The 26,846-nt window shown below is 39.8% G+C and overlaps 1 protein-coding gene across 5 annotated transcripts in view; it reads right to left on the bottom strand.

The window, feature by feature from the left end:
- LOC126212978 (zinc finger protein 112-like) overlaps window positions 1-26,846 on the bottom strand; it is a 134,517-nt gene that overhangs the window by 70,465 nt on the left and 37,206 nt on the right. For 3 of the 5 annotated variants that reach the window (XM_049940511.1, XM_049940514.1, XM_049940513.1), the window contains 2 exons: window positions 20,045-20,092; window positions 12,761-12,823 (listed from right to left, as the gene is read on the bottom strand). In XM_049940511.1, coding sequence (XP_049796468.1) covers window positions 12,761-12,823; window positions 20,045-20,092 — 111 coding nt within the window. The remainder of the gene's footprint in view (window positions 1-12,760; window positions 12,824-20,044; window positions 20,093-26,846) is intronic. The other 2 variants (XM_049940512.1, XM_049940515.1) reach the window with 1 other exon arrangement.

The raw sequence follows: 26,846 nt of genomic DNA, 5'->3' as shown, positions 1-26,846 counted from the left end.
AATATAACCCGTTGTGTGAATTTAATAAAAGTTCTAAAATGTCACCTGGTGCATCATTTCATTAGTTAGATAATCTTGTTACTTAAGAGCTCTATATTCTGGCAAACCACTAAGAAGTAGTCAAGCTCCAATCCCTAATCACCCTCCAAAGGCATTTTCCACTCTTTTTCCACTCTGGATTTCAGCTGAGGGAATAATCATGAAACAACAAGCGTGAATTTTTTGAGACACCATGATTATTGCCACATGTTAGAGTACGCGGCAATTCTATGCAGGAAGGAAGCTGACACTCACCTCACGGCACTGTAGACGCTGCAGAACTGAGCTCTGAAACTCTGCCTTTACCTACTGAGGATGTATTCCATTCATCTGCTGCACTAAGAACCTAGAATTCCATTTTTGCAAGATAGAATACAGCACAGTGAACACACAAAGAGTTGGGTCAATCCTGCAATTGGCTCATTGTGGAACTGGGTCATCAACCATACCACAGGCTGATGACATTGGCCTGACCTGCTGTGAGAGTAATTTTCTCCCCAACAGCCTGAAGTAAATTCACCTCCACATAAGCAGAGGCGAATGCTATTGCAAGAATAATTTTCTCTGCACCAGCACAAGGACAATGGTCTCCACATTACGTGAGGCCAATCCAGAAAGCCAGTTGAAACATGACACCACACTTATAGGTTCAGCTGGAATGACATTTTAATGTTTAACCAGTAAACATGATGAGCAAGGAACACTTCAAAATTACCATGACTGTGACAGACACTGCTGTTGTAATAAAGAGCTCTCTGTTCAACAGAGAAGCTGCAACAATTTTTTAGTGGTGAAAATGCAAAGGATATGGAGTTATTCAGCCTTACACCTTCGCAAACTTCCTGAATAAAGTGTGCATCTGTCACTTCTCGCAATGCAGAAAGATCGTTTTCTACATGAAAGAGTGTCAGTACAGTCAAATGCATGAGCACATATGAAGAGAATTTGAATTATTATTTCTTTATCTTATGGAATTTAGCAACCAGAGTACCCAGAGGGATGTTTGGCTCGCCTTCAATGCAACTCTTTTCATTTAAGCAGAGAGGCTGCATATTTAAGGGAATTGGAATCTGTCAAGAAAGAAAGAAATTCAAAAGGAATTGGTTGTGGCCTACAGAAAGGGACCATCCCCAGTATTTGTTTAAACTGAAAGTGAGAAACCACACCAAAACATTTTCAAGGTTTCCGGCAGATGGATATGAACCACATCGCTTTCCTAATTTAAGAACTGCCTGATCATTGGAGAATTTTGAAAAACTGGTTGTTGTTGTTGTTGTTGTTTCAAAATACAATAAAATGCATCACAACAAGAGATGAAATGCTGGTATTTCACGTTTTTTCCTGTCATTATGCACACCTCGTTGTTTTATGCTGAATGAATAAACGCACATTTTAAGAGTTAATTGGGCATGGAATTTCTGTCTTCAGTTATTATAGTATTGTAAGAGCATAAACAGATTTTGCCCAAAAGGGGGAGGGAGTTTCAAAACACAGTTGGCTTGGATGAATTCAAGCAGCCCTCTAAAAAAATATTTTTACAACAAACTATATAATGTGCAGTCATCAAATAGCATTTCCTCTCTCTGAAAACCCCTCTCCATTGTTCCATATCAGAACTAGCTTTTTAATGAAGTACCACCTGGGCAACCAGATTAGGTGATATTTTGCCATTTGGGATATTGGTGACAGAACACTGAGCAATTTTTTTAAAGAAATGCAACCTTCAACATTTGGGTGATATTTCTGTTGATCAGTGTGTTTTTTGGGTAACAGAGACATATCCAAGTATTATTGGGCTCTAGTTTTAATTTGATCTTATTTGCAATGATGTTTACTGCCCAACTGCCATGTGAAATACAGAAGTATTACAATCTCAAATTTCTGTCAGCCTCCAAATAATAACTCCAGTGCTGACATTGAACTGCCATAAATAGGTAACTAGATCATTACAGTAATGCATACATGTTTCAAAGTTACCATAATGCTAGTGGACAAGTCAAAATCAGTTTTCATCCTCTTCTTTATTGTTACAAACTTATACATAATTAGAAACTATCACAACAACACACAGCACAAAAACATTGAACAGTGGCACTTACATTAAACTCAACTGCAAATAAAAACTGGACTGATTAGCACAACAACAACCTAGGTCCAGCAAGGCCAACAACATACACTAATTGGCCTTGACTTGGATGGGAGACAGCTGATAGTGCTATTGACCTATAGGTAGTTTCAACCTATCATTGGTGTTGACTGTCAACAGTTCATAGCCCTTTTTCTTCATTTGACTGAAAACCGAAATATTTTCAATTTCACTGCATGGCAACTAGGTCATGTGTAATTTCAGTCTTGTGATAGGAGGATCCAGACCTCCTGAAACCCTCTTTGACTATGTCTGCATCTGATGTATTGGTACGTTGTCTGGAAACATCCTTGTCTCAGAAAAACCAGTATATGGACAGAGGGGGAAAATGATGTTGGCATGATTCCACAGTCTGTACTTATTTCGGATTATTTTGGTGAAAGATTATTACCAATAAATGAAAAACCATAAATGCTATAAAGTGTTTCAAATCTACATAAAGTACTGTCCACAATAATATGCTAGTATCACTTTCCTGTACACAATTTTTTTGCTATTGAACTATTAGTTTAATTTCAAATGGAGCAGTAAAGTAATAAGTTCAGGTGTAGTGTTATCATGTTGTTGTTGTTATGGTCTACAGTCCTGAGACTACTCTATCCTGTGCAAGCTGCTTCATCCCCCAGCACCTACTGCAACCTACATCCTTCTGAATCTGCTTGATGTATTCATCTCTTGGTCTCCCTCTACGATTTTTACCCTCCACGCTGCCCTCCAATACTAAATTGGTGACCCCTTGATGCCTCAGAACATGTCCTACCAACCGATCCCTTCTTCTAGCGAAGTTGTGCCACAAGCTCCTCTTCTCCCCAATTCTATTCAATACCTCCTCATTAGTTATGTGATCTACCCATCTAATCTTCAGCATTCTTCTGTAGCACCACATTTCGAAAGCTTCTATTCTCTTCTTGGCTAAACTATTTATCGTCCATGTTTCACTTCCATACATGGCTACACTCCATAGAAATACTTTCAGAAATGACTTCCTGACACTTAAATCTATACTCGATGTTAATAAATTTCTCTTCTTCAGAAACGCTTTCCTTCCCATTGCCAATCTACATTTTATATCCTCTCTGCTTCAACCATCATCAGTTATTTTGCTTCCCAAATAGCAAAACTCCTTTACTACTTTAGGTGTCTCATTTCCTAATCTGATACCCTCAACATCACCCAACTTAATTCGACTACATTCCATTATCCTCGTTTTGCTTTTGTTGATGTTCATCTTATATCCTCCCTTCAAGACATTATCCATTCCATTCAACTGCTCTTCCACGTCCTTTGGTGTCTCTGACAGAATTACGTCATCAGCGAACCTCAACGATTTTATTTCTTCTCCATGGATTTTAATACTTACTCCGAATTTTTCTTTTGTTTCCTTCACTGCTTGCTCAACATACAGATTGAATAACATCGGGGAGAGGCTACAACCCTGTCTCACTCCCTTCCCAACCACTGCTTCCCTTTCATGCCCCTCAACTCTTATAACTGCCATTTGGTTTCTATACAAATTGTAAATAGCCCTTCGCTCCCTGTATTTTACCCCTGCCACCTTCAGAATTTGAAAGAGAGTATTCCATTCAACATTCTCAAAAGCTTTCTCTAAGTCTACAAATGCTAGAAACGTAGGTTTGCCTTTCCTGAATCGATCTTCTGAGATAAGCCAAAGGGTCAGTATTGCCTCACGAGTTCAAATATTTCTACGGAATCCAAACTGACCTTCCCCAAGGTCGGCTTCTACTAGTTTTTCCATTCATCTGTAAAGAATTCGTGTTAGTATTTTGCAGCCGTGACTTATTAAACTGATAGTTCAGTAATTTTCACATCTGTCAACACCTGCTTTCTTTGGAATTGGAATTATTATAGTCTTCTTGAAGTCTGAGGGTATTTCGCCTGTCTCATACATCTTGCTCACCAGATGGTAGAGTTTTGTCAGGACTGGCTCTCCCAAGGCCGTCAGTAGTCCTAATGGAATGTTGTCTACTCCCGGGGCCTTGTTTCGACTCAGGTCTGTCAAACTCTTCACGCAGTATCATATCTCCCATTTCATCTTCATCTACATCCTCTTCCATTTCCATAATATTGTCCTCAAGTACATCGCTCTTGTATAGACCCTCTAGATACTCCTTCCTCCTTTCTGCTTTCCCTTCTTTGCTTAGAACTGGGTTTCCATCTGAGTTCTTGATATTCATACAAGTGGTTCTCTTTTCTCCAAAGGTCTCTTTAATTTTCCTGTAGGCAGTACCTATCTTACCCCTAGTGAGGTATGCCTCTACATCCTTACATTTATCGTCTAGCCATCCCTGCTTAGCCATTTTGCACTTCCTGTTGATCTCATTTTTGAGACATTTGTATTCCTTTTTGCCTGCTTCATTTACTGCATTTTTATATTTTCTCCTTTCATCAATTAAATTCAATATTTCTTCTGTTACCCAAGGATTTCTACTAGCCGTCGTCTTTTTACCTACTTGATCCTCTGCTGCCTTCACTACTTCATCCCTCAAACGTACCCATTCTTCTTCTACTGTATTTCTTTCCCCCATTCCTGCCATTTGATCCCTTACGTTCTCCCTGAAACTCTGTACAACCTCTGGTTTAGTTAGTTTATCCAGGTCAAATCTCCTCAAATTCCCACCTTTTTGCAGTTTCTTCAGTTTTAATCTACAGTTCATAACCAATAGATTGTGGTCAGAGTCCACATCTGCCCCTGGAAATGTCTTAAAATTTAAAACCTGGTTCCTAAATCTCTGTCTTACCATTATATAATCTATCTGATACCTTCTAGTATCTCCAGGATTCTTCCATGTATACAACCTTCTTTTATGATACTTGAACCAAGTGTTAGCTATGATTAAGTTGTGCTCTGTGCAAAATTCTACCAGGCGGCTTCCTCTTTCATTTCTTAGCCCGAATCCATATTCACCTACTACGTTTCCTTCTCTCCCTTTTCCTACTACAGAATTCCAGTCACCCATGACAATTAAATTTTCGTCTCCCTTCACTATCTGAATAATTTCTTTTATTTCGTCATACATTTCTTCAATTTCTTCGTCATCTGCAGAGCTAGTTGGCATATAAACTTGTACTACTCTAGTAGGCGTGAGCTTCGTATCTATCTTGGCCACAATAATGCGCTCACTATGCTGTCTGTAGTAGCTTACCCACATTCCTATTTTTTTATTCATTATTAAACCTACTCCTGCATTACCCCAATTTGAATTTGTATTTATAACCCTGTATTCAACTGACCAAAAGTCTTGTTCCTCCTGCCACCGAACTTCACTAATTCCCACTATATCTAACTTTAACCTATCCATTTCCCTTTTTAAATTTTCTATCGTACCTGCCCGATTAACGGATCTGACATTCCATGCTACGATCCGTAGAACGCCAGTTTTCTTTCTCCTGATAACGACGTCCTCTTGAGTAGTCCCCGCCCGGAGATCCGAATGGGGGACTATTTTACCTCCGGAATATTTTACCCAAGAGGACGTCATCATCATTTAACCATACAGTAGAGCTGCATGCCCTTGGGAAAAATTACGGCTGTAGTTTCCCCTTGCTTTCAACTGTTCGCAGTACCAGCACAGCAAGGCTGTTTTGGTTAGTGTTACAAGGCCATATCAGTCAATCATCCAGACTGTTGCTCCTGCAACTACTGAAAAGGCTGCTGCCCCTCTTCAGGAACCACGTGTTTGTCTGGCCTCTCAACAGATACCCCTCCGTTGTGGTTGCAACTACGGAACGGCTATCTGTATCGCTGAGGCACGCAAGCCTCCCCACCAATGGGAAGGTCCATGGTTCATGGGGGGAAGAGTGTTATAAATAATACCAATCTACATAGGGAGAAAATACCAAATACATGACACAGGATGGTTTTATTGTGTCAAGGCTCCTCCTTATCAAGCAAAATCAGTTTTCACACCTTTTTAAATATTCATTTTTTTCTGCAGTGCACTCAGAGTTGACACTTGTTGGCTATTTTAATTTAAATTTGTACATGATGTATTAATACCCTCATTTTCTTGCTGAGCTGCTAAATATTAGCCTATGTCAAGAATTATGTTTATTTTTAAAGCAAAGCAGTACATGTCTAAGAGCTTGCTACTTAGAAGTCATGTGACGCATAAAATTCATCTATCAATGTTCTTCCAAAGTAAGCTGTAGCAAATTTCCACAGGCCTGGGAAAGTGAGGAGAAGGGCAGTGAGGGTTAGATCTAAAGCTAACCTCATCATTACCCAAATTTTGAAATGTTACCCAACACATGGATGTGTGTCCACATCTAAAACATCTTTCCAAGTATAACCTGCCACTTTGTATTTTATCTCTTTAATATGCAGTACCCAATAGATTTTTAAGACTGGGATGAAAAAAAAAAACATCAAAAGATGCTATAATATGTATGTATGTATTTATTTATTTATCGACAACTGTCTTTGGTCAAGTGACCATCTCCAAGTAACCTACACAAAAACAGAAATGTATAAGAAATATTAATGTGAATGACTGAGTATTGCCAATATTCACAAAGACACTTCCATTAGGTTAAATGAATGTTTCTTGGTGCCAAGGTTGGTTGATTTGGAGGGGGGACCGAACAACAAGGGCATCAGTCCCATTAGATTAGGGAAGGATGGTGACAGAAGTCAGTAGTACCCTTTCAAAGGAACCATCACAGCATTTGCCTGAAGTGATTTTGAGAAATCATGGAAAACCTAAATCAGGATGGTCAGACGCAGGTTTGAACCATTGTCGTCCCATACCTGAGTCCAGTGTGCTAAATACTGCACCACCTCGCTCGGTTTGGTGCCAAGTATTTAACTAACTTGCAGCATGTGAATGAATTAGTGAATTACACTATGTGTAAAGACATTAAAAACACAGTATTACGTATGTCTGCAAAGCAGAATAGATCACTACCGGGAGAAGTCTTGAATGCAAAATGACTTCATTACCCTAAAAATGATTTAAAGATTTTTTAGTAATAACAACTCTATTACATTGAACATTTTTATCTATCACAGTTATGTCAGTGATGTATTTCTCTTATTTCACAGTGATGTACATGATGGAATTAATCTAACTAATGAACTCAATCAGTTGCTTATGAATATCCACTATACAGTGGGAATGAAAAGTAGTGGATGTCTCAACTTTCTTGACATTCAGGTTAAAAGGGAAGGTACAGATTTTGATTTCGGTGTATTTCATAAGCCTAGGGGCTCTACAAACATAATGATTGGTGCTGATTTGTGCCTCCCCTGTGCACTCAAACAAACATTTTTTTCTTCCAGTGTATTGTAGACATGCAAAACTGAACCTTTACAGGATTACATAAACATAGAAACTAATATCATTGTACAATTAGGTATGGAGAAAGGGTATACAAAACAGTTTATTCATGATATATGCACAGCTATTTTTGATAAGCATATATCCAGTATTGTTTCAAAAGATGACATCATTAAGCATACTTCCATTTCACATTAAGGTCAATTTTCTGAACAAATCACTAGTCCTTTCAGGAAAGCTTAAGTACAGATTAGCTTCAGTACATAGAAGAAAATCATTTGTCTTATGCACTTCCGTAGACCAAAAGGTAGACAAATTTTTGAAGTCAAACATTTACAAAATTTCATGTGGACCATATAATTCTATATATGTAGGGCAGATATGTCATGACTAATACTAGATAAAGAGGGTATAATTGTAAGAAAGTTATTGCCCTTAAATGTCATTCAGCTGTTGAGAATCATTCCCTTTGCAATGTTCATATTGCACTCTGAGTCTAAAGGTATAGATTTATGAACACTTAAAGACCTTGAAATTTAGAATCACTGTATGAATAATCCACACAACAACCTCAACAAAAGTCAACTTGAAGAATAAATGTTTTTTGACATTTATAGTGATTTACTGAGCATACCATCCTGGGTTTGCTCTTCCTTGTGTCAGAATCTTTCTTCTCTCATGTGCCTGCTGAAACAGGTGTTATGTTTTATATGTATTATATTTATATACACAATTAATTAAAACTGCCTCACTATGTAGTGCCACACATGCATTTGCAACGTCATTTCACATATAACACTTTGTTATATTACAATTATCTTTTATAATGTTTTGTCTTAAATAGCTTTGTATTTTTGTGGTTGAATGATGTTTGTAAGTAGTAAGTAATTAATAAGATGGTCCTGAAGAGTGCCACACCCACTTCTGCAACACCACGTGGTGTTCAAAATTTGTAACCTTGTACCAATCTGCTGCAGAATATTGGATTCACACACACACACACACACACACACACACACACACACACACACACAACTACCTCCAGCCACTGTGCAGGGACTAGATGGCAGCAAGACAAGTCTGCCAGGCAGTGTCAGGTGGCTGTGTGAAACGGAGAGGGGGACACGGAGAGGAAAAAGAAAGGAGTAGAAACGGGGAAAAGACCCTTGCGTGCATTGGCAGAGAACAGAGTGCAATGAGAATGAGGGAACATTAATTGGAAGGAAGCGATAGTGCAAGTGGGAGGCCAGAAACTGTTATGTGGTTGATGTAGGGACAGAAGGTTACAGTACGTTGAGGTCAGGATGATTTCAGGACAGGAGAATGTGCTGTAAGGATAACTTTCATCTGCACTGTCCAGAACACCTGGTGGTGGTGGGGAGGATCCGGATTGCTTGGGTTGTTAAGCAACCATTGAAATCAGACCTGTTATGTACGATTGCATGTTGTGCCACAGGATAGTCACTTTGCTCTTGGCCACTGTTTTGTGGTAGCCACTCATCCTGCTGTACAGCTGGTTGGTAGTCATACCAATATAAAAAGCTGTGCAGTGCTTGCAGCAGAGGTGGTAAATGACATGGCTGCTATCACAGGTAGCCAGCCTCTGATGAGGTTGGGCAAGTCTGTGACAGGACTGCAACAGAAAGTGTTGTGTAGGTAGATTGGGCAGGTCTTGCACCTGGGTCTTCCACAGGGATATGATCCCTGTGGTAAGGGGCTGGAACTGAGAGTGGCATGTGGATGAACTAGGATGTTGTAGTTCGTGGGAGGGTGACAGAACACCACTTTAGGAGGAGTGAGAAGAATCTTTGATAGAATGTCCCTCATTTCGTGAAGGAATGAGGGCTAACCAACGCCCTGGCGAAGGATGTGGTTCAGTTGTTCCAGTCCATGATGATACTGGGTCACAGACGACACATCTTTCTCCAGGTTTTTTTTTTTTGGGGGGGGGGGGAGGTTGATGGGAGGGTTCACATGTGTGGGATATGGCATGGGATATCTGTTTGCAGACAAAACGTGGGAGGCAGTGCCTGTCTGTGAAAGCCTTTGTGAGACCTCAGCGTACTAGTGAGGGAGTATTGTCACTGCAGATATGGCATAATGTTGGGATTTTTTGGTGTGGAAGGATTGGCAGCTGTTGAAATGCAGGTATTGATGCTGGTTAATGGGTTTAGTATCGACAGACATGTGGGTGGACTCATCAGAGATTTTAGGGTTGGTAGGAAGGTGGCATGCTGGGTCAAGGAGTACCAGGTGAAGCAGATCGGAGAGGTGTTGAGCTTGTTAAAGAATGAGGATAGGAGGTCTTGGTCCAGAGTCCAGGCCATGAAGATGGTGTCAATGAACCTGAACCAAACCAAGGGTTTACAGTTTTCAGAGGCTGGAAATTTTGCTCTAGATGGCCCATAAACAGGGAGGGTGCAATGCAGGTGACCATGGCTGTGCCACAGATTTGTTTGTATACTTTCTCCTCAGAGTAGTAGTAGTAGTTGTGTGTAAAGATAAAATTATTAAGGTCTATGAAAAATGAGGTAGTGGGTTTGGAGACTGAAGGACACTGGCAGAGGTAGTGTTCAATAGCAGCATGAACATGGCCATAGGAAAGTGGTGTTAACAGTGATGAGTACGGATACAGGAAGTAAAGCAGTGGGGATGGCACAGAATTTGTGAGAGAAGTGATTGGTATCTTTTACATGGGAGGCTAGATTTCAGGTAAGGTTGGAGGTGTTTAGTCAATGAGGGCTGGAATTCTTTCGGTAGGAACACCTAAAACAGCTACTAAGGAGCATCCAACAATCTTGCTCACTCCATTGTAGCTGTTTAGTGCACTCTCTCTGAGAAGGGTTTTGTAGCTGTTTATTGGACTCCCACGGAAAGAGGTCTGACCCATCCTAACTAACACCTTCCACCAATTGCCTGTATTCTAGCCTCCCATGTTGAAGATAGCAGCCACTTCCTTCATCGTCTCTCCACCATCCACAATCCTTTACCTCCTGGATCCCTGCTCATTGCTGATGCCACTTTCCAATATACCTCATGCCCATGGTCTTGTCACTATTGAACACTAACTCTTCCAACATTCTTCAGACTCCAAATCCACTACCTCACTCCTCATACTAATTTTATCCTAACATGCTGCTACTAGTCCTCCAAATGGAAGGTAAACAAACAAACCTGTACCTCAGCCATGGGCACCCTGCATGGCACCTTCTTATGCTGACCTGTTTATGGACCATATAGAGGAAAATTTCCTAACCTATTATAACCCCAAACACCTGGTCTGGTTCAAGTTCACTGACAATATCTTTATGATCTGGGCTCTGGGCCAAGACACTCTCTCCTCATTCAATCACAACTTCAACACCTACTGCCCCAACAACTTCACCTGGTCCTCTATAATCCAGCATGCCACCTTCCTAGACACTGACAACTACTCTCCGATTACTCCATCCACACCCATGTTAACATCAAACCCACAAACCACCACCAGTACCCACATTTTGACAGCTGCCAAATCTTCCACACCAAAAAATCCCTCCCTTAAAGCCTGACTACTGAGGGACAGCATACCTGCAAAGACAATAACTTCCTCACCCAGTATGCCAAGGTTTTGCATAGAACTTCACGGGTAAACACTATCCCACAGACCTAGTCCACAAAAAGATTTTCCATGCCATATCCTCCAACATCCAGTGCTTCGAACACCTTCTAAGAAACCTTTACAAAGGATTGCCCCCATTCGTCACCCACTACCACCACAGATTGGAACAACTGAACCACACCCTTTGCCAGGGATTTGATTATCTTCATCCTGTCCTGAAATGAGGGACATCCTACCTAAGATCCTTCCCGCCCCTCCTCAAATGGTGTTCCATTATCCACCCAACCTCCACAATGTCTTAGTCCATCCCTATGCCACTCCAAATCCCAAACACTTGCCACATTGATCATATGCCTGTGAAAGACCCAGGTGCAAAACCCACAGCACTTACTACTGCTGTCTTGTCACATGCTTATCCTACCCTAACAGAGGCTGGGCCACCTACATAAGAAGCTGTGCCACATACCAGCTCTATTGTAATCCTTACACAGATTTTGTATTGGAATTACTACCAACCAGCTGTCCACCACGGGGAATGGTCACCACCAAACTATGGCCAAGGGCAAAGTGGACTACCCCACAGCACAAAATGTTGCATACGAGTTATCCTAACAACACATCGTCCACTCATGAAATCAACCCAGCCTTAATCTATTGTAACTTAATGTTCCCACATGTTCCACCCAACAGTTTCTACACTCTCTTTTTACATATTGACAGGCTAGTTAAAAAGCATTTTGGTATCTTACTGTTCCATACAAATTATTTAATGTCTAGAACAACCTGCCTGCATTCAAATGACATAGTAAAACTTAACCATTTCAACAGACATTTTCAAGAAGACAACATCAAGATTGCATTTGTGCAACAGTCATTTTACACTGCACAACTCAGCCAAGAAGTAAGCCATATATATACAGAACTGTTTAGAGGTGTTTGGATATATCGCATTTTTTTGTAAATTAGTCTAAAACAGTTCACTTTTAGTGAAAACAAAGGTAATATTTAGCTATTCCTGTGTATGAAGCAATCAGGATTACACCATCTGTATGAAAGCAGTTCTATATTATACTACAGCTGCCTAAGCTAAAAGAGACATAGTTATTTACAACATGTTAGTCATTGGAGGTGACATGATTGTGGTCACTTGGCCAAAACTGATTTATGATAAATAAACATGTATTATGACAGCCCATGGTTGGTTTGTGATGCTGTTCTTTAATTCTGGAGCTCATTATCAAACTTAAAAAGAAACCAGTTCGGAATCATATTATGTCAATATAAAACATTCTCAATCAAAATTTTCTATTGCTTTGAAATATTCATTGGAAAAGAAAATATAAATTACAATTACTATTTATATTATTAAAATATTAACTGAGTTATTTACTTACAAAATGACTAGCAAATGGGCACTTCACTGCCCTTAAAAACTTTCATTTAAAAAAAAAAGAAAAAGAAAAGAAAGAAAATCAGATGTACCAGTGCACATGACAGCAGAGTACTTGAGGTTTTTATGATGTCAAATAAAGTCATTCAGCTGTTATCAATTCAAGTTTCACTTTTCTACACTTTAATGAAATGTTACTATATAAATAACTCCCTGGTAACACAAGGTTATTATTAAATTATGATGATACCCTCAGTTAAAGTAACTAAAGGTGATCTATGACTTACCTTATCATCTGTTATCCACAATGGATCACACTCACCAAGATCGCCATTCTCAAATGTTGAACCCTGCTCAATTTGAAGAGCATTAATAGAGAAATAAAAAAAGGAATGAGTTATGTGTACAGAACTGAATACTGTGGCTCCAAACAAAACAGAGAAAAGAAAGGCAACCTCACTATTTGTCTGCTTGTAATAGCCTAACATTGTCATTAATGCACATTGGAAATTAAGCTTTAGTATAAACAATAGCATAAGATGGATCTCAACTAAATGTAGGGGTGAAGTTAAATAAGGATTACACTGCCAGAAGCACATTCTGAGATAATTTAACAATGTGTTTTGTACTAAATAACACTAGTCCCATAAATTAGCTACATAATTTAAATAATGTAACATCAGCTACTTGATAATCCAAACCCGAAATTTTTTTTATAAGTTATACAGAATTTGTGGTCAGTGCTGTATTTCCAGCACAACAAGAATTTAAAATTCTTATGATTGTGCAATGTCACACATGTATTACTGCATTATTTGAACAGAACATCAGACTGCACCACAAAAAGAGAAACTGTACAGGTAGGTTGGCAGAATATAAAAAAGAATGTTTTCCTCATGACTCTTTTCTACCTGATGGAAAATCTTATACCTATTTAATTAGGAAGAAACTCAGTATTCAGGTACATGAGACAATATTCAAAGGGAATAAACTGGCTGATGAAGAACCCAGGTCTCTGCAGTTTGGTCCCTGTGTACTGCTAGAAAAATTCTTTTCTGCACACTTACAAGAATGTTCTTGTATATGATTTTCGGAAATCTGAAGAGAGATGTCTTTTGTTTGTCTGAACACAATGCATACACAGATGTATAATGTAGCTGCCTACAGACTATCCCCAGCTTTTCTATAACAAATAGAAATTTTAAGGCTACAAAATCTTTTCTTATCGTACTTGTTTGGAGTGTAGCCATATGTGCAAGTCAAACGTGGGCATTCAGACAAGATGAGGACAGAAGCTTCTGAAATGTAGTGCTATAAGAAGAATGCTGATGATTAGATGGATAGATAGGATAAATAATGGGGATATACGGAATCACATTGGTGATAAAAGACATTTATGACATACCATGACTAAATGAAAGGTTTAATTGTTAGGACACAGTCTGAGACATGAAGTAATTTTCAATATGCTATTGGAGATAAGTGTGGAGGGTAAAAGTTAAGGAGAACAAGGGATGAAGACAACAAGCAGGTTCAAATGTACGTAGGTTGCAGCAGTAATTCAGGGACGAAGAGGCTTCCACATAATAGCTAGGATGGAGAGCTACATTGTACCAGGCTTTGGACTGAAGATCACAACAACAACAACAACAACAACATATAGGGTCTCTACATTTTTAATTATAAGATTTATAAGGTTGTGACTTTCTTGAGGTGATCAAAATCCCCTGTACTGTTATAGTATCTCTTAGATACATATGTACCAGGGAAGAGGTTTTGTGTGCAATAATTTGATACTTTTGCAGAATAGTCTGCTGGAAATTTGAAGGATTTAACTATAACTTTTATCCCCATGCATGGTTATGGGTTCATTCCCAAGCCATGTCTCCTGCAGACACAATTTCTACATCACTTCACTGAAGATTTTTCATTAGTGCTATAAGTGAACTACACTGAATACCATGGACCATCTATTTCAGATGAACGCTTCTATTTAATCCAAACAATACAATAATTTTATAACTTTACTCCTTCTTGCTGCTATTAAGTGGGGCGCACAAGTTTTATACTGCTTTGAACTCAACAACAAATGAATACACCATGCACATACAAATTCTACATCATTATGAAAATTTTTAAAATCGTCTATCGAACATGGAACAAACTCACATCTGGTTATTCCCCAAGGGATGTGAAACATCTAAAATTGAACCTTCAGTACAGGCCCCACACTAAAGGTAAAGTGAGGGTTTGTTTTAACACCAAGATTTTCCATTAGACATAGCCTTATTGAAAGTGACCTCTGCCTTCCCTTTACCACTGAGCTGGCATACCCAGCTTGTTATAAGGAGACCTAGTGTCGAAAGCAGACTCCAAACACAGCTGCCTGCAACTTGGCAATTTTCATGTATACATTCCCAAAGTCAAAAACCAAACACAGTTATGGAAGAATATTCCAGGACCAAAAGAAGATTGAAACAAAAACCTTTGGGTTAGTAGTCTGACACTTATCCTCTTACAAGAACTGACAGAAGTAGGAGCTCCAGATTGCCAAGCATTTTGAAACAATAGCATTTTTTGTCTGAGTCGGAGAAGGCATGAGACACTTATATTAGCACACTTTTTAGGTTGTGATTGGTGCAGCTAATAAAATACAGGGTGGTAATCCACCGGTTGTGGGGTCTAGTCCATATGCAGGATTTTTCTTTTGTTTCAATCCTTACATTAATTACCCTGCAAATAAACCAAAATAGTGCTCAAAATATTGAATTCATTAGTATTAGCTTAAAAGCCATGAAGAGGAAAGGCAAAGAAAAACTTCGGATGGTTACAATGAAACTGAATACTACATCCTGTACACTTTAATTACAATCCAAAGTGATATACAAAGTCCTTGTGTTATTTGCACTCCCAATTTTCTTCTGCCTGCCTTTTTCATGCCTTTTATGAAATATTAATAATAAATACACTGGATATGATTTCAGTATATTTGCAGTGTAATATAAAAACTGAAAATAAATTGATTAAAAATAAAACAATGGAAAATCCAGGATGGAATGGAACAATATTGTGTAAAGGATAGTTTCTACTCATCATATGGCGGAGATGCTGAGTTGCATATAGGAACAACGAACAGACTGTCACAAATATAGCTTTCGGCCAGTAAGACCTTAATCAAAATTAGATGACAACCACACACACTTACACACTCATGCAAATTCAACTCACACAAAACTGACTGCAGTCTCAGGCAACTGAGGCCACACAGTGAGCAGCAGTACCGGTGCATGATGAGAGTGGCTACTGGGTGGAGGTAAGGAGGAGGTTGGGGCTGGGAGAGGGCGATGGTATGGTGAGGGTGGTGGACACTGACGTACTGTTGGGGAACATGCAGAGATGAAGTAGACAGAGGCTGGGGCAGCTATGTGACATCGGGAAGTTAAACGAAGGGCAGTGGAGAGGTGGGGAATGGGGAGGGATCGTGGAAAAAGAGTGAAGTAGAAAGTACCATTGTGGGTATTCCAACATCCACCAAACCTACACAATATACTCTTCCATCTCTACACAACCCCTGCTTCCAACCCCATACCTCACAGCTCATAGCAATGTTATAGACCTAAATGCAAGACCTGTCCTATACATCCTCCCATCACCACCTACTCCAGTCCGGTCATGAACATGACCTATCTCATCAAAGGGAGGCCTACCTATGAAACCAGTCCTGTGATGCACAAGCTAAGCTCCACCACTGTGCTGCATTTTACTTGGCATGACAAATAGCAATCTGCCTGTCAACATGACTGGCCACTGACAAACTGTGGCCAAGAAACAGCTGGACCACCACATTGCTGAGCATGACACGCAACACAGCATTTTTCAATTCAATGACTGCTTCACAGCCTTTGCCAACTGAATCCTTCCCACCAAAACCAGATTTTCTGAATTGCGCAGGTGGGAACTTTCCCTGCAATATATCCTATGTTCCTGTAACCCTCCTGGCCTCAACCTTCATTAGTCATTGCCCTCTCCCATCGAGCCCCTTCTCTGTTCCCATTTCAGCACTACATGCCCTCATTCCTCCATCACACCCAGTCTTTATACTTCTCTCTTTCTCCACTATCCCTCCCCACTCCCCACATCTCCACTGCCCTTCATCTAACCTCCCAAAGGCACATAGATGCCCTAGCCTCTTTCTATATCATCTCTGCATGTTCCCCAACAGTACGTCACTGTCCACCACTACTACCCTACTATCCATCCCCCTTCCCACCCATCCTCCTCCTTACCCCCACCCAGTCGCCAGTCCCATCATGCACTGGTGCTGCTGCTAGCAGTGTGGCCTCAGTTTCCTGAGACTGCAGTCATGTGTGTGTGAGTTGTGTTTTCATGAATGCGTAAGTGTGTGTTTGTCGTCTAATTCTGACGAAGGCCTTACTGGATCAAAGCTATATATCTGTGACTCAAGATCTCCACTGTATGGCAAGTAGCAGCTTTCACAATATTGTTAAAGGATTATCCACATAGCGACTTGACCTAATGACCACATTATATGAATGTGTAATGTCTGCTCTTTCCAACATGCCTGAAATAACAGACACCACGCAGAATCCGCAGCTGTTATCCATTATATTTAAACTGAAGGTGGAGTGAGGAAGAAAGGAAAGGGGAGGGGGGGACCACAGCAATCAGCTGTATTGGAACATTACACAGAATTGGCAGTGACAAGTGAAAATGTGTACTGGACTGGGATTAGAACGCAGGATCTCCTGCTTACTACACTTACTGCACATCCGAGACACCGTGTTACTGCCACTGCATGGGCTACATTGGCTCACCTCACAGCTGATCCATGCTCTTATTGAGCGGCACCTATGCGTAGCTCCTGTCAATGTCCGAAAGAACAGACACCACACATTCATATAAATTTATAGGTCTAGCTGGGCAATGAATCCACCTTCTTCAGTGCGGATGAACAAATAAGTCTGACCTGTGGGAATCTCAGAAGAATGAATAAGGTGGAAATGGACAGGGGGTGGAGACAGGTGGCACTCGATGGGAGTGTGGGTCAGCTGTGAAGCAAGCTGAGATAGTCCGTGCAGTTGGGGTAACACTGTGACCCAGATAGTCCAGTAGTTACCACACCGGCCTAGTAAGCAGGAGATCCTGGGTTCAAATCACAGTCCAGTACACATTTTCACTTGTTGGCGCCAATTTCCCATAATGTCCCAATGCAGATAACAGCAGTGTTGCCTCCCTGATCCTTTCCTTTCTTCCCTTCTCTATCTTCAACTTACGTATACCCTTCGGATTAATGTTTTGTATTCTTTCCACTGTGCCAACCACTACCTATAAACTATACTAATATAAATTGCTCATGCCTTACCCAATCTGCACCAAAATGGTATTCTTTGTAAATACTTGGACATCTGGAATTCCCACTTCTGTCACTTTCATTTCTGGCCAAGCCCTGCATGTATCATAAACTTGGGTGAAATCAGTGATGCCAAGGTATATTTCCTTCTCAGGCTATCCAACCTATTATCTGCCAAGTAAGTGAGTTGACGTTCTACATCTACATCTACATCCATACTCCACAAGCCACCTGACGGTGTGTGGCAGAGGGTACCCTGAGTACCTCTTATCGGTTCTCCCTTCTATTTCAGTCTTGTATTGTTCGTGGAAAGAAGGATTGTCTGTATGCTTCTGTGTGGGCTCTAATCTCTCTCATTTTATCCTCATGATCTCTTCGCGAGATATACGTAGGAGGGAGCAATATACTGCTTGACTCTTCGGTGAAGGTATGTTCTCGAAACTTTAACAAAAGCCCGTACCGAGTGTCTCTCCTGCAGAGTCTTCCACTGGAGTTTATCTATCATCACTGTAACGCTTTCACGATTACTAAATGACCCTCTAACGAAGCGCGCTGCTCTCCGTTGGATCTTCTCTGTCTCTTCTATCAACCCTATCTGGTACGGATCCCACACTACTGAGCAGTATTCAACCAGTGGGCGAACAACCGTACTGTAACCTACTTTCTTTGTTTTCGGATTGCATTTCCTTAGGATTCTTCCAATGAATCTCAGTCTGGCATCTGCTTTACCGACGATCAACTTTATATGATCATTCCATTTTAAATCACTCCTAATGCCTACTCCCAGATAATTTATGGAATTAACTGCTTCCAGTTGCTGACCTGCTATATTGTAGCTAAATGATAAAGGATCTTTCTTTCTATGCATTCACAGCACATTACACTTGTCTACATTGAGATTCAATTGCCATTCCCTGCACCATGCGTCAATTCGCTGCAGATCCTCCTGCATTTCAGTACAATTTTCCATTGTTACAACCTCTCGATATACCACAGTATCATCCACAAAAAGCCTCAGTGAACTTCCGATGTCATCCACAACATCATTTATGTATATTGTGAATAGCAACGGTCCTACGACACTCCCCTGCGGCACACCTGAAATCACTCATACTTCGGAAGACTTCTCTCCATTGAGAATGACATGCTGCGTTCTGTTATCTAGGAACTCTTCAATCCCATCACACAATTGGTCTGATATCCATATGCTCTTACTTTGTTCATTAAACGACTATGGGGAACTGTATCAAACGCCTTGCGGAAGTCAAGAAACACTGCATCTACCTGTGAACCCGTGTCTATGGCCCCCTGAGTCTCGTGGACGAATAGCGCAAGCTTGGTTTCACACGACCGTCTTTTTCAAAACCCATGCTGATTCCTACAGAATAGATTTCTAGTCTCCAGAAAAGTCATTACACTCAAACATAATACGTGTTCCAAAATTCTACAACTGATCGACGTTAGAGGTATAGGTCTATAGTTCTGCACATCTGTTCGACGTCCCTTCTTGAAAATGGGGATGACCTGTGCCCTTTTCCAATTCTTTGGAATGATACGCTCTTCTAGAGACCTACAGTACACCGCTGCAAGATGGGGGGCAAGCTCCTTCGCGTACTCTGTGTAAAATCGAACTGGTATCCCATCAGGTCCAGCGGCCTTTCCTCTTTTGAGCGATTTTAATTGTTTCTCTATCCCTCTGTCATCTATTTCGATATCTACCATTTTGTCATCTGTACGACAATCTAGAGAAGGAACTACAATGCAGTCTTCCTCTGTGAAACAGCTTATATTCAAAAAAGTTTTAACATTTTCCAATATGGACTACAATGCTAAGGGTACAGTGAAGGCTTACGTAAGTGCAGAACTTGGGTCAATGGTTCCAAAAAGCAAGGAGTCTTATTTCTCCTGCAAATATGATGTACAATAAAAACTACCCATTCAACTGTAATCTGTTTGATTCCCATACCTCGCAACTTACAATGGATTATCAGTATGAGTTTTGTGTTTCCCCAAGTATCCACCTGTCATATAAAAAATGTAGCACATAAAGCTGAATGTACTTTTCTTTATGAATACTACACCCACCTCCTCTGAAATTTCAGGCTCCAGCAAGTGCACACAGTTAGAAATTAGACAAGTGATAGTTATATCCCTGATAAAAGAAAGCATTAGCAGACCTTAAGATATTGCAGTAGCTTACCTCCTCTGTCTTAACTCCCAGAGGATCATATTCAGAACTGCTGAACATCTGTAACAAAGGAATAACGTAAGAGATTCATTACTATCATTGAACATGCAGTACAAGCACACACTAAATTCACAACATTATAAAACAGTTGAATGAATTATTGCGCTAAGTAACTTTCTTTATGAGGATAAGAAGATTACACTGGTGGCATGCACCAAATTAAAACATGACTCAAAATAAGACACTTCTCTTTAAGTACAAGTTCAGTGTTTTCATTCATTCATTCACATATAACATTTTTAAATGATAAAATTTTGGTACGCTTCCAGAAATGAGAAAAATGTCAACATATACTAATTTACTAACAGCCTAAACCAACCATCACAGACAATTTCTTTGAAGTACACTCACAACAAATTATTACTAGTGCTAAACCACTCACACTGATAATTATGCACATTACTTTTGGATTAATTGCTGTGTATATGAATATTATGAGAAAAAAGTAGTTAGTATGCAAGATATATGAAATAAACAAAATACTCTGAGAAGTGACTTACAGAAACCAGCTTTGGGGATGTTCATTTTGGTTTCTGGAGAAATGTAGGAACACATGAAGAAATACTGACATCACAACTTAACTCAGCAGATAAGAAAGGCTAGAGTCTGTTTATAGGTCTTTTAAATGTAAGGTGAGCTACTGACAATGCTAACTGGAACACATTGTTTGAAATTTTGAAGGTAGCACAGCTGAGATACAGGGCACAAAACTTATCAGCAACATGTTCAGAAACCAGTTTCTAAGATTTAAAGGACATGAAAGGAAGACAGTAGTTGAGAAGCAAGTGTGATGGAGTTGTATCCTATCCCCATGTTTTTTGATTTGGACATTGAGCAAGCAGCAAAAGAAAGCATGGAAAATTTACTGATGGGATTAAAGTTCGGGGAAAAGAAATTAAAACTAAGGTTTGTTGACAGCACTGTAGTTCTATCAAAGATAGAGCTCCTTGAATAGAAAACTGACTGATGATAGGCAAAATAGACAGGATATAAAATGCAGATTTGCGATAGCATGAAAATGCACTTCCGAAAAAGGAACATTTTGTTAAGTCTGAATGAACATTTAGCTGTTAGGCACTCTTTTCTGAAGACATTAGTCTGGAGCGTAGCCTTCTACAGATGTGAAATGTGGACGATAAATACTAAAATAGATGATAATAGCGATGGGTGATAAAGAGACCAGAAGCATTTGAAATCCTACCACTGAAGGCTGAGTATTGCAAATGTAGATCAGATTTCTAGTGACAATTGACTCATATTTGGCACAACCTGACCCCAAAAAGAAATCAGATGACAGGCTCACCAAAGGGCAATATGAAATTGTCAATTTGATAATGGTGGAAGTGTGGGTGAGGAGCAAAATTTGTCTAAGGAGCAAATGGCTCGACTAATCAGATTAAAATGAATTTGAGTATCAGCAGAGGTATGACGATGCTGTGCTGAGTATATTTACATGTTTTGACAATGCCATTACGGCCTCATCCCTTTAGGATACGTTGTAGAAAAGATCCGAGGATGGTCATCACTGACAAACTGGCCATCGTCAAAAGAATCGATATTGTGATCGAAGACTGGAATAAAAAACTTTTTTTAAAGCATTATTTATAAGATTTTTGGACAACATGGTTGTGGAGATGAAGCAGGGATTAGTATGATTAATCAACTATTCAGAAACAGTCTTAATCACATTTATTATTATTATACTGCCAACCGGTTTCAACCTGATGTACGGATCATCTTCTGGGCGTTTACACCACTGGTCAACTGCTGGTGTACACGCCCAGAAGATGACACCTATGTCGGGTTGAAACCAGTTGGCGGTATAATAGTAATAAATGTTATTAGGACTGTTTTTGAATAATTCATTATTTATAAGCCACAGGCAAATCAAACTTTACATCATGCTGAAAGTTATGCTGGCCAAGAGAAGTGAATACACAACCTTCGTCTGTCAATATGTGGTGCAACCTTCTGAGGAATTGTATGTCGTCCACCTGTTTCATTGATGGGGCTCCAAATAACTTCAAGTCTCTGCAGGTCATAAGGGATATGTTGCTGCAGTTGCTGGAAAGATAAGCCACTAGCCACAATGCAATCCATTTAGTATCACCACAACGAATGTACAATCGATTCTATGGAAGTAATTACAGATATTCTTACAAGAAAACTTTGGGATTGTTAGAGTGATCATTTGTGAAATATTAAATGGCTTGCATGTCTGACAAACTTAATGCATCTGGTCTTTTATCTGTGGTGAAAATTAAAATAGGAAGTCTATGAGGAAAACCAAGAATCCTGATGACAGGAAGTGCCATGCAACACAGGCCATTGCTCCCATAAGGTCCCAAATTCAGTATACAGTACTGTCAGCCCAGCAGTCTCAGCACTTGGTAAAACAATCATACTATTAAAAACATGAACTGTGCCAGAGTTACACGTTTGCTTACATTTGGTGCAGTAGCACACTAACATCCTTCCCCTAATGGTGTGGAAGTGGTTTGCGGTACTGTTATCATGTTACCTTTTGGCCAAGTTAAACATATGTTGTTGCATTAAAATCCCCTTTGAACTCTCTTTCTGATGCAAGTGAATGAAGTACATAATTCCATTTCTTAAAGTCAGTGTCATAATTCAGCAGCTATAAGCATTAAAAATTACTTGAGTGAGACAGAAAATTCACCACAATGTCTGCGATATTTTAGATAAAAATCTCAGCTTGCTAAATTTGCTCATTCTGGATATATTTGGGGTTGGCTTCTCTTAGTTGTCTCACCCTGCATACAGGCAAAGTCAAAATCTTATTTTTGAAGTACAATATCTTTTTTATTTTGTCTGTTTTCATTGTTTTTCAGTGTTGTGCTGAAAATTAAAATATACCCAGCAATTACATTACATTTATTGATATTGCAGATCACATTTATTCACATTATTAAAAAAGGTGTTCAGAGTAAACCCATTAAACCTAGTTGAATAAAGAAAAATGTAACTTGACAACCACTTCAAATTTCTCTTCTGTGACATAATGCAGCCAATTCTTAAAAACTTCACTATAGTGTGAAAACAGTCACTAGAGTCTAAATTAGACCATGGAAGACAAATTGCCTTCAGCACAACACCTGACATTTGGCCAATGGTATAGAACTTTTAAGTGTTACAAGGTTTTGGTTAGTATCTCACTTTTGTAGATCAAAAATGGAGAAAGGAGGGGTTGCCACATTCATCAGGAAGTCATAAATTTAAGAACATAGACATTCATAAATTTTGCCTAGAACAGCATATGGAAGCATATGCAACAGTAGAATAATTTCACAACAAATCCTTCATAATATTAAGTGTATATCGAACACCTGCAGGTAACTTTAATCTGTTCATAAACCACCTTGAAGCTGTACTGGCCCACTTAACAACCAAAAACAAAGAAATAGTGGTTGCTGGTGATTTCAATGTAGATTTCCTTAAAGACGCTCCCAATAAGAACTTATTTGAGTTAGTAACACTGTCATTCAACTTAATTCCCACTGTAAAGTTCCCCATTAGGGTAGCCAATTGCTCACAAACAGCCATTGATAATATCTTTATAGAAAAAACCAATGAACAAAATTATATTACAAAACCAATAGTCAATGGACTCTCAGATCATGACATGCAGTTCCTTCTGTTAAATGTTAATACTGAACAGGATATAAAATTTGTTAAAACTGAGCTCAAGAGGGTAATCAATAAGCCAAAAATTGATTCTTTTAGGACACTCCTTAGAGACATTCACTGGACTGATGTTTACAGTGCTCATGGTATGAATTAAAAATACAGCACTTTTGCTAATAAAGTGCTTACCTCATTGGAACACGGCTTTCCCCCAAAACTTACCAAGGTTAGAGCAAAGTCTACAAAGAAGCCATGGATTACTCAAAGAGTAGGGGTATCTTGTAAAACAAAAAGAAAACTATCTGTCAATCTGAAATAGTTCCGATGTTGATGCTATAGCACATTACAAGAAATATTTCAAAATATTAAAGATTGTAGTACGGACATCAAAGCAAATATATTAAAAGGAATAGATAATAATATCAGATAACAAAATAAAGGCAATATGGGATATAGTGAAGGAGGAGACCGGTAGAACCAGACATGAAGAGGAACAAAGAGCATTAAGAGTAAATGATACATTGGTGACTGGTGTGTGTAGTGTTGCAGAACTTTTTAATAAACATTTTATAACTGTTACTGAAAAGATGGGGTTGTCAGGTTTGGTAGATGCTGCTATGGAATAGCTCAGACCAGACATTTCAAGTAACTTCCATAATATGAATTTGACCCTCACTACCTTAGCAGAAATAATGCTTATCATAAAATATTTAAAATCAAAAACATCTAGTGGGTATGATGAAATAACAACAAAGTTAATTGAAGAATATGATTCTGAGCTAATTAACATATTAAGCTATCTGTGTAACCAGTCGTTTATCAGTGGAATATTTCCTGAATGGTTGAAATATGCTGAAGTTTAAGAAGGGAGATAAAGAAATAGCATCAAATTTCTGTCCAATTTCACTGTTTCCAGCATTATCAAAAATTTTAGAAAAAGTAATGTACAATCAGCTTTATAACCAACTTATCTCAAATAACATACTGTCAAAGTCACAGTTTGGATTTCTAAAGGGTTCTGATATTGAGAAGGCTATCTACACTTACAGTGAAAATGTGCTCAATTCATTAGACAAAAAATTGCAGGTGACTGGTATATTTTGTGATCTGTCAAAGGCATTTGACTGTGTAAATCACAATATCCTTTTAAATAAATTACAATATTATGGTGTAACAGGAATAGCCATAGTGCCAGTAGTGTCAGTGTCGTCTTAACTGCCGTCTGCTTCACATCTGCTGTGTGGTGAGCTACGTTAATTTAAGTATTAACTGTACTTTTCTTACTTGTCACTTCTTCCATGTGTTTTTGCTTTTAGGAAGCTTTAATTTTTGAGTACTACTAACAGTGTTCCATAGATTTTGTGTTTGTTTTGAATACAGTCAAAGAGAATCCCTTTAGTCAGCTGTAGTGCCAGTAGTGCTAGCATTTCTTTTGAATACAGTCCAGGGACAGATAGTGCTTATTTTCGTTGTTTTCAACAAGAAATATCTAGTAACCAAAGTTTAGTCAGCTATCAGCCACCTTTAGTGAATTAGCAGTCTAGTTAAAAGTTGATTAACTGTCTACAGTAAATTGATTTCTTAGGATGGACAGGATGTGTGACTGCTGTGTATGGATGCAGGAGCAGCTGGCCACTGTTCGCGAACAGCTGAATGTGTTGATGGCCACGGTCAGCCGTCTTCAGGCTGCTGCCTCGGAGTGTAGCATCAATGGGGAGTCTGGTGCATCTCTTGGTACACCCGATGTGTTACATGCTTCACCCACGGTCCCTGCTGTCGAGACATCTTCGCGGGTACTGGGCGCATTTGGGCCAGCCTCTCCCCAAGGGGAGTGGCGGGTTGAGCGGCATTTGTGGTGCACGAGGCAGAGGGTCAATGTGGAGGCTGGCCATATGGCATTGCCTGCTCTGCCTGAGTGGACATGTGGCTGCTTCTTCATCAAGGTCTGAGCAGGCACACTGGGGGAGGGGTTTATTAGTGATTGGGAGGTCAAACGTTAGGCGGTTGATGGAGCCCCTTAGGGAAATAGCAGAAAGGTCGGGGAAGACGACCAGTGTTCACTCTTTCTGCTTGCCGCAGAGGGTCTCATGCGAGATGTGGAGGAGGCCCTGCCGGCGGCGATAGAGAGCACTGGGTGCACCCGACTGCAAATTGTTTCTCACGTCGCCACCAATGACTCCTGCTGTCTGGGTTCAGAGGTCATCCTCAGTTCATACTGGCAGTTGGCGGAGTTGGTGAAGGTGGAAAGCCTTGCTCACAGGGTGGAATCTGAGCTAACTATTTGTAGTATCGTTCCCAGAACTGCTGAGTGGAAGGCTTAAACCAGAGGCTCACACAATTCTGCGGAGATCTGGGGGTGCAAATTTCTCGACCTCCGCTATCGGGTGGAGAAATGTAGGGTCCCCCTGAATAGGTCAGGTGTGCACTACACGCAGGAAGCAGCTACAAGGGTAGTGGATTATGTGTGGAGTGCACATGTGGGTGTTAGGTTAGAGAATGCCCTCCATAGGCCCGACAAGACGCCTTCTGAGATGCTACAAGGTAGTAGTAGGCAAAATGCAATGGGGAATAACAATATTAATGTGGTAATAGTAAATTGCATGAGTGTCTATAGAAAGGTCCCAGAACTGCTCTCATTAATAAACGGTCACAATGCCCACACAGTACTAGGGACAGAAAGTTGGCTGAAATCAGATGTAAACAGTAATAAAATTCTAAACTCAGATTGGAATGTATACTGCAGAGACAGGCTGAACAGTGAAGGGGGAGGCGTGTTTATAGTGATAAAAATTGCAATTGTATCGAAGGAAATTGACGGAAATCTGAAATGTGAAATAATTTGGGTGAAGGTCACGGTTAAAGCAGGGTCATACATGGTAATCTGATGTATCTATAGGCCCCCTGGCTCAGCAGCTGTTGTGGCAGAGCACCTGAAGGAAAATTTGGAAAATATTTTGAGTAGATTTCCCGACCATGTTATACCACTGGGTGCAGATTTAGACTGGGAGTCTCAAACGTTTATAATGGGTGGCAGGGACAAACAGTACAGTGAAATTTTTTTAAGTGCATGATCTGAAAACTACCTTGAGCAGTTAAACAGACAACTGAC

The sequence above is a fragment of the Schistocerca nitens genome, chromosome 11 (assembly GCF_023898315.1).
Source record: "Schistocerca nitens isolate TAMUIC-IGC-003100 chromosome 11, iqSchNite1.1, whole genome shotgun sequence".
Classification (NCBI taxonomy): Eukaryota; Metazoa; Arthropoda; class Insecta; order Orthoptera; family Acrididae; genus Schistocerca; species Schistocerca nitens.
The sequence above is the reverse complement of the archived record's forward strand: the minus strand, read 5'-3'. Positions and strand labels throughout refer to the sequence as shown.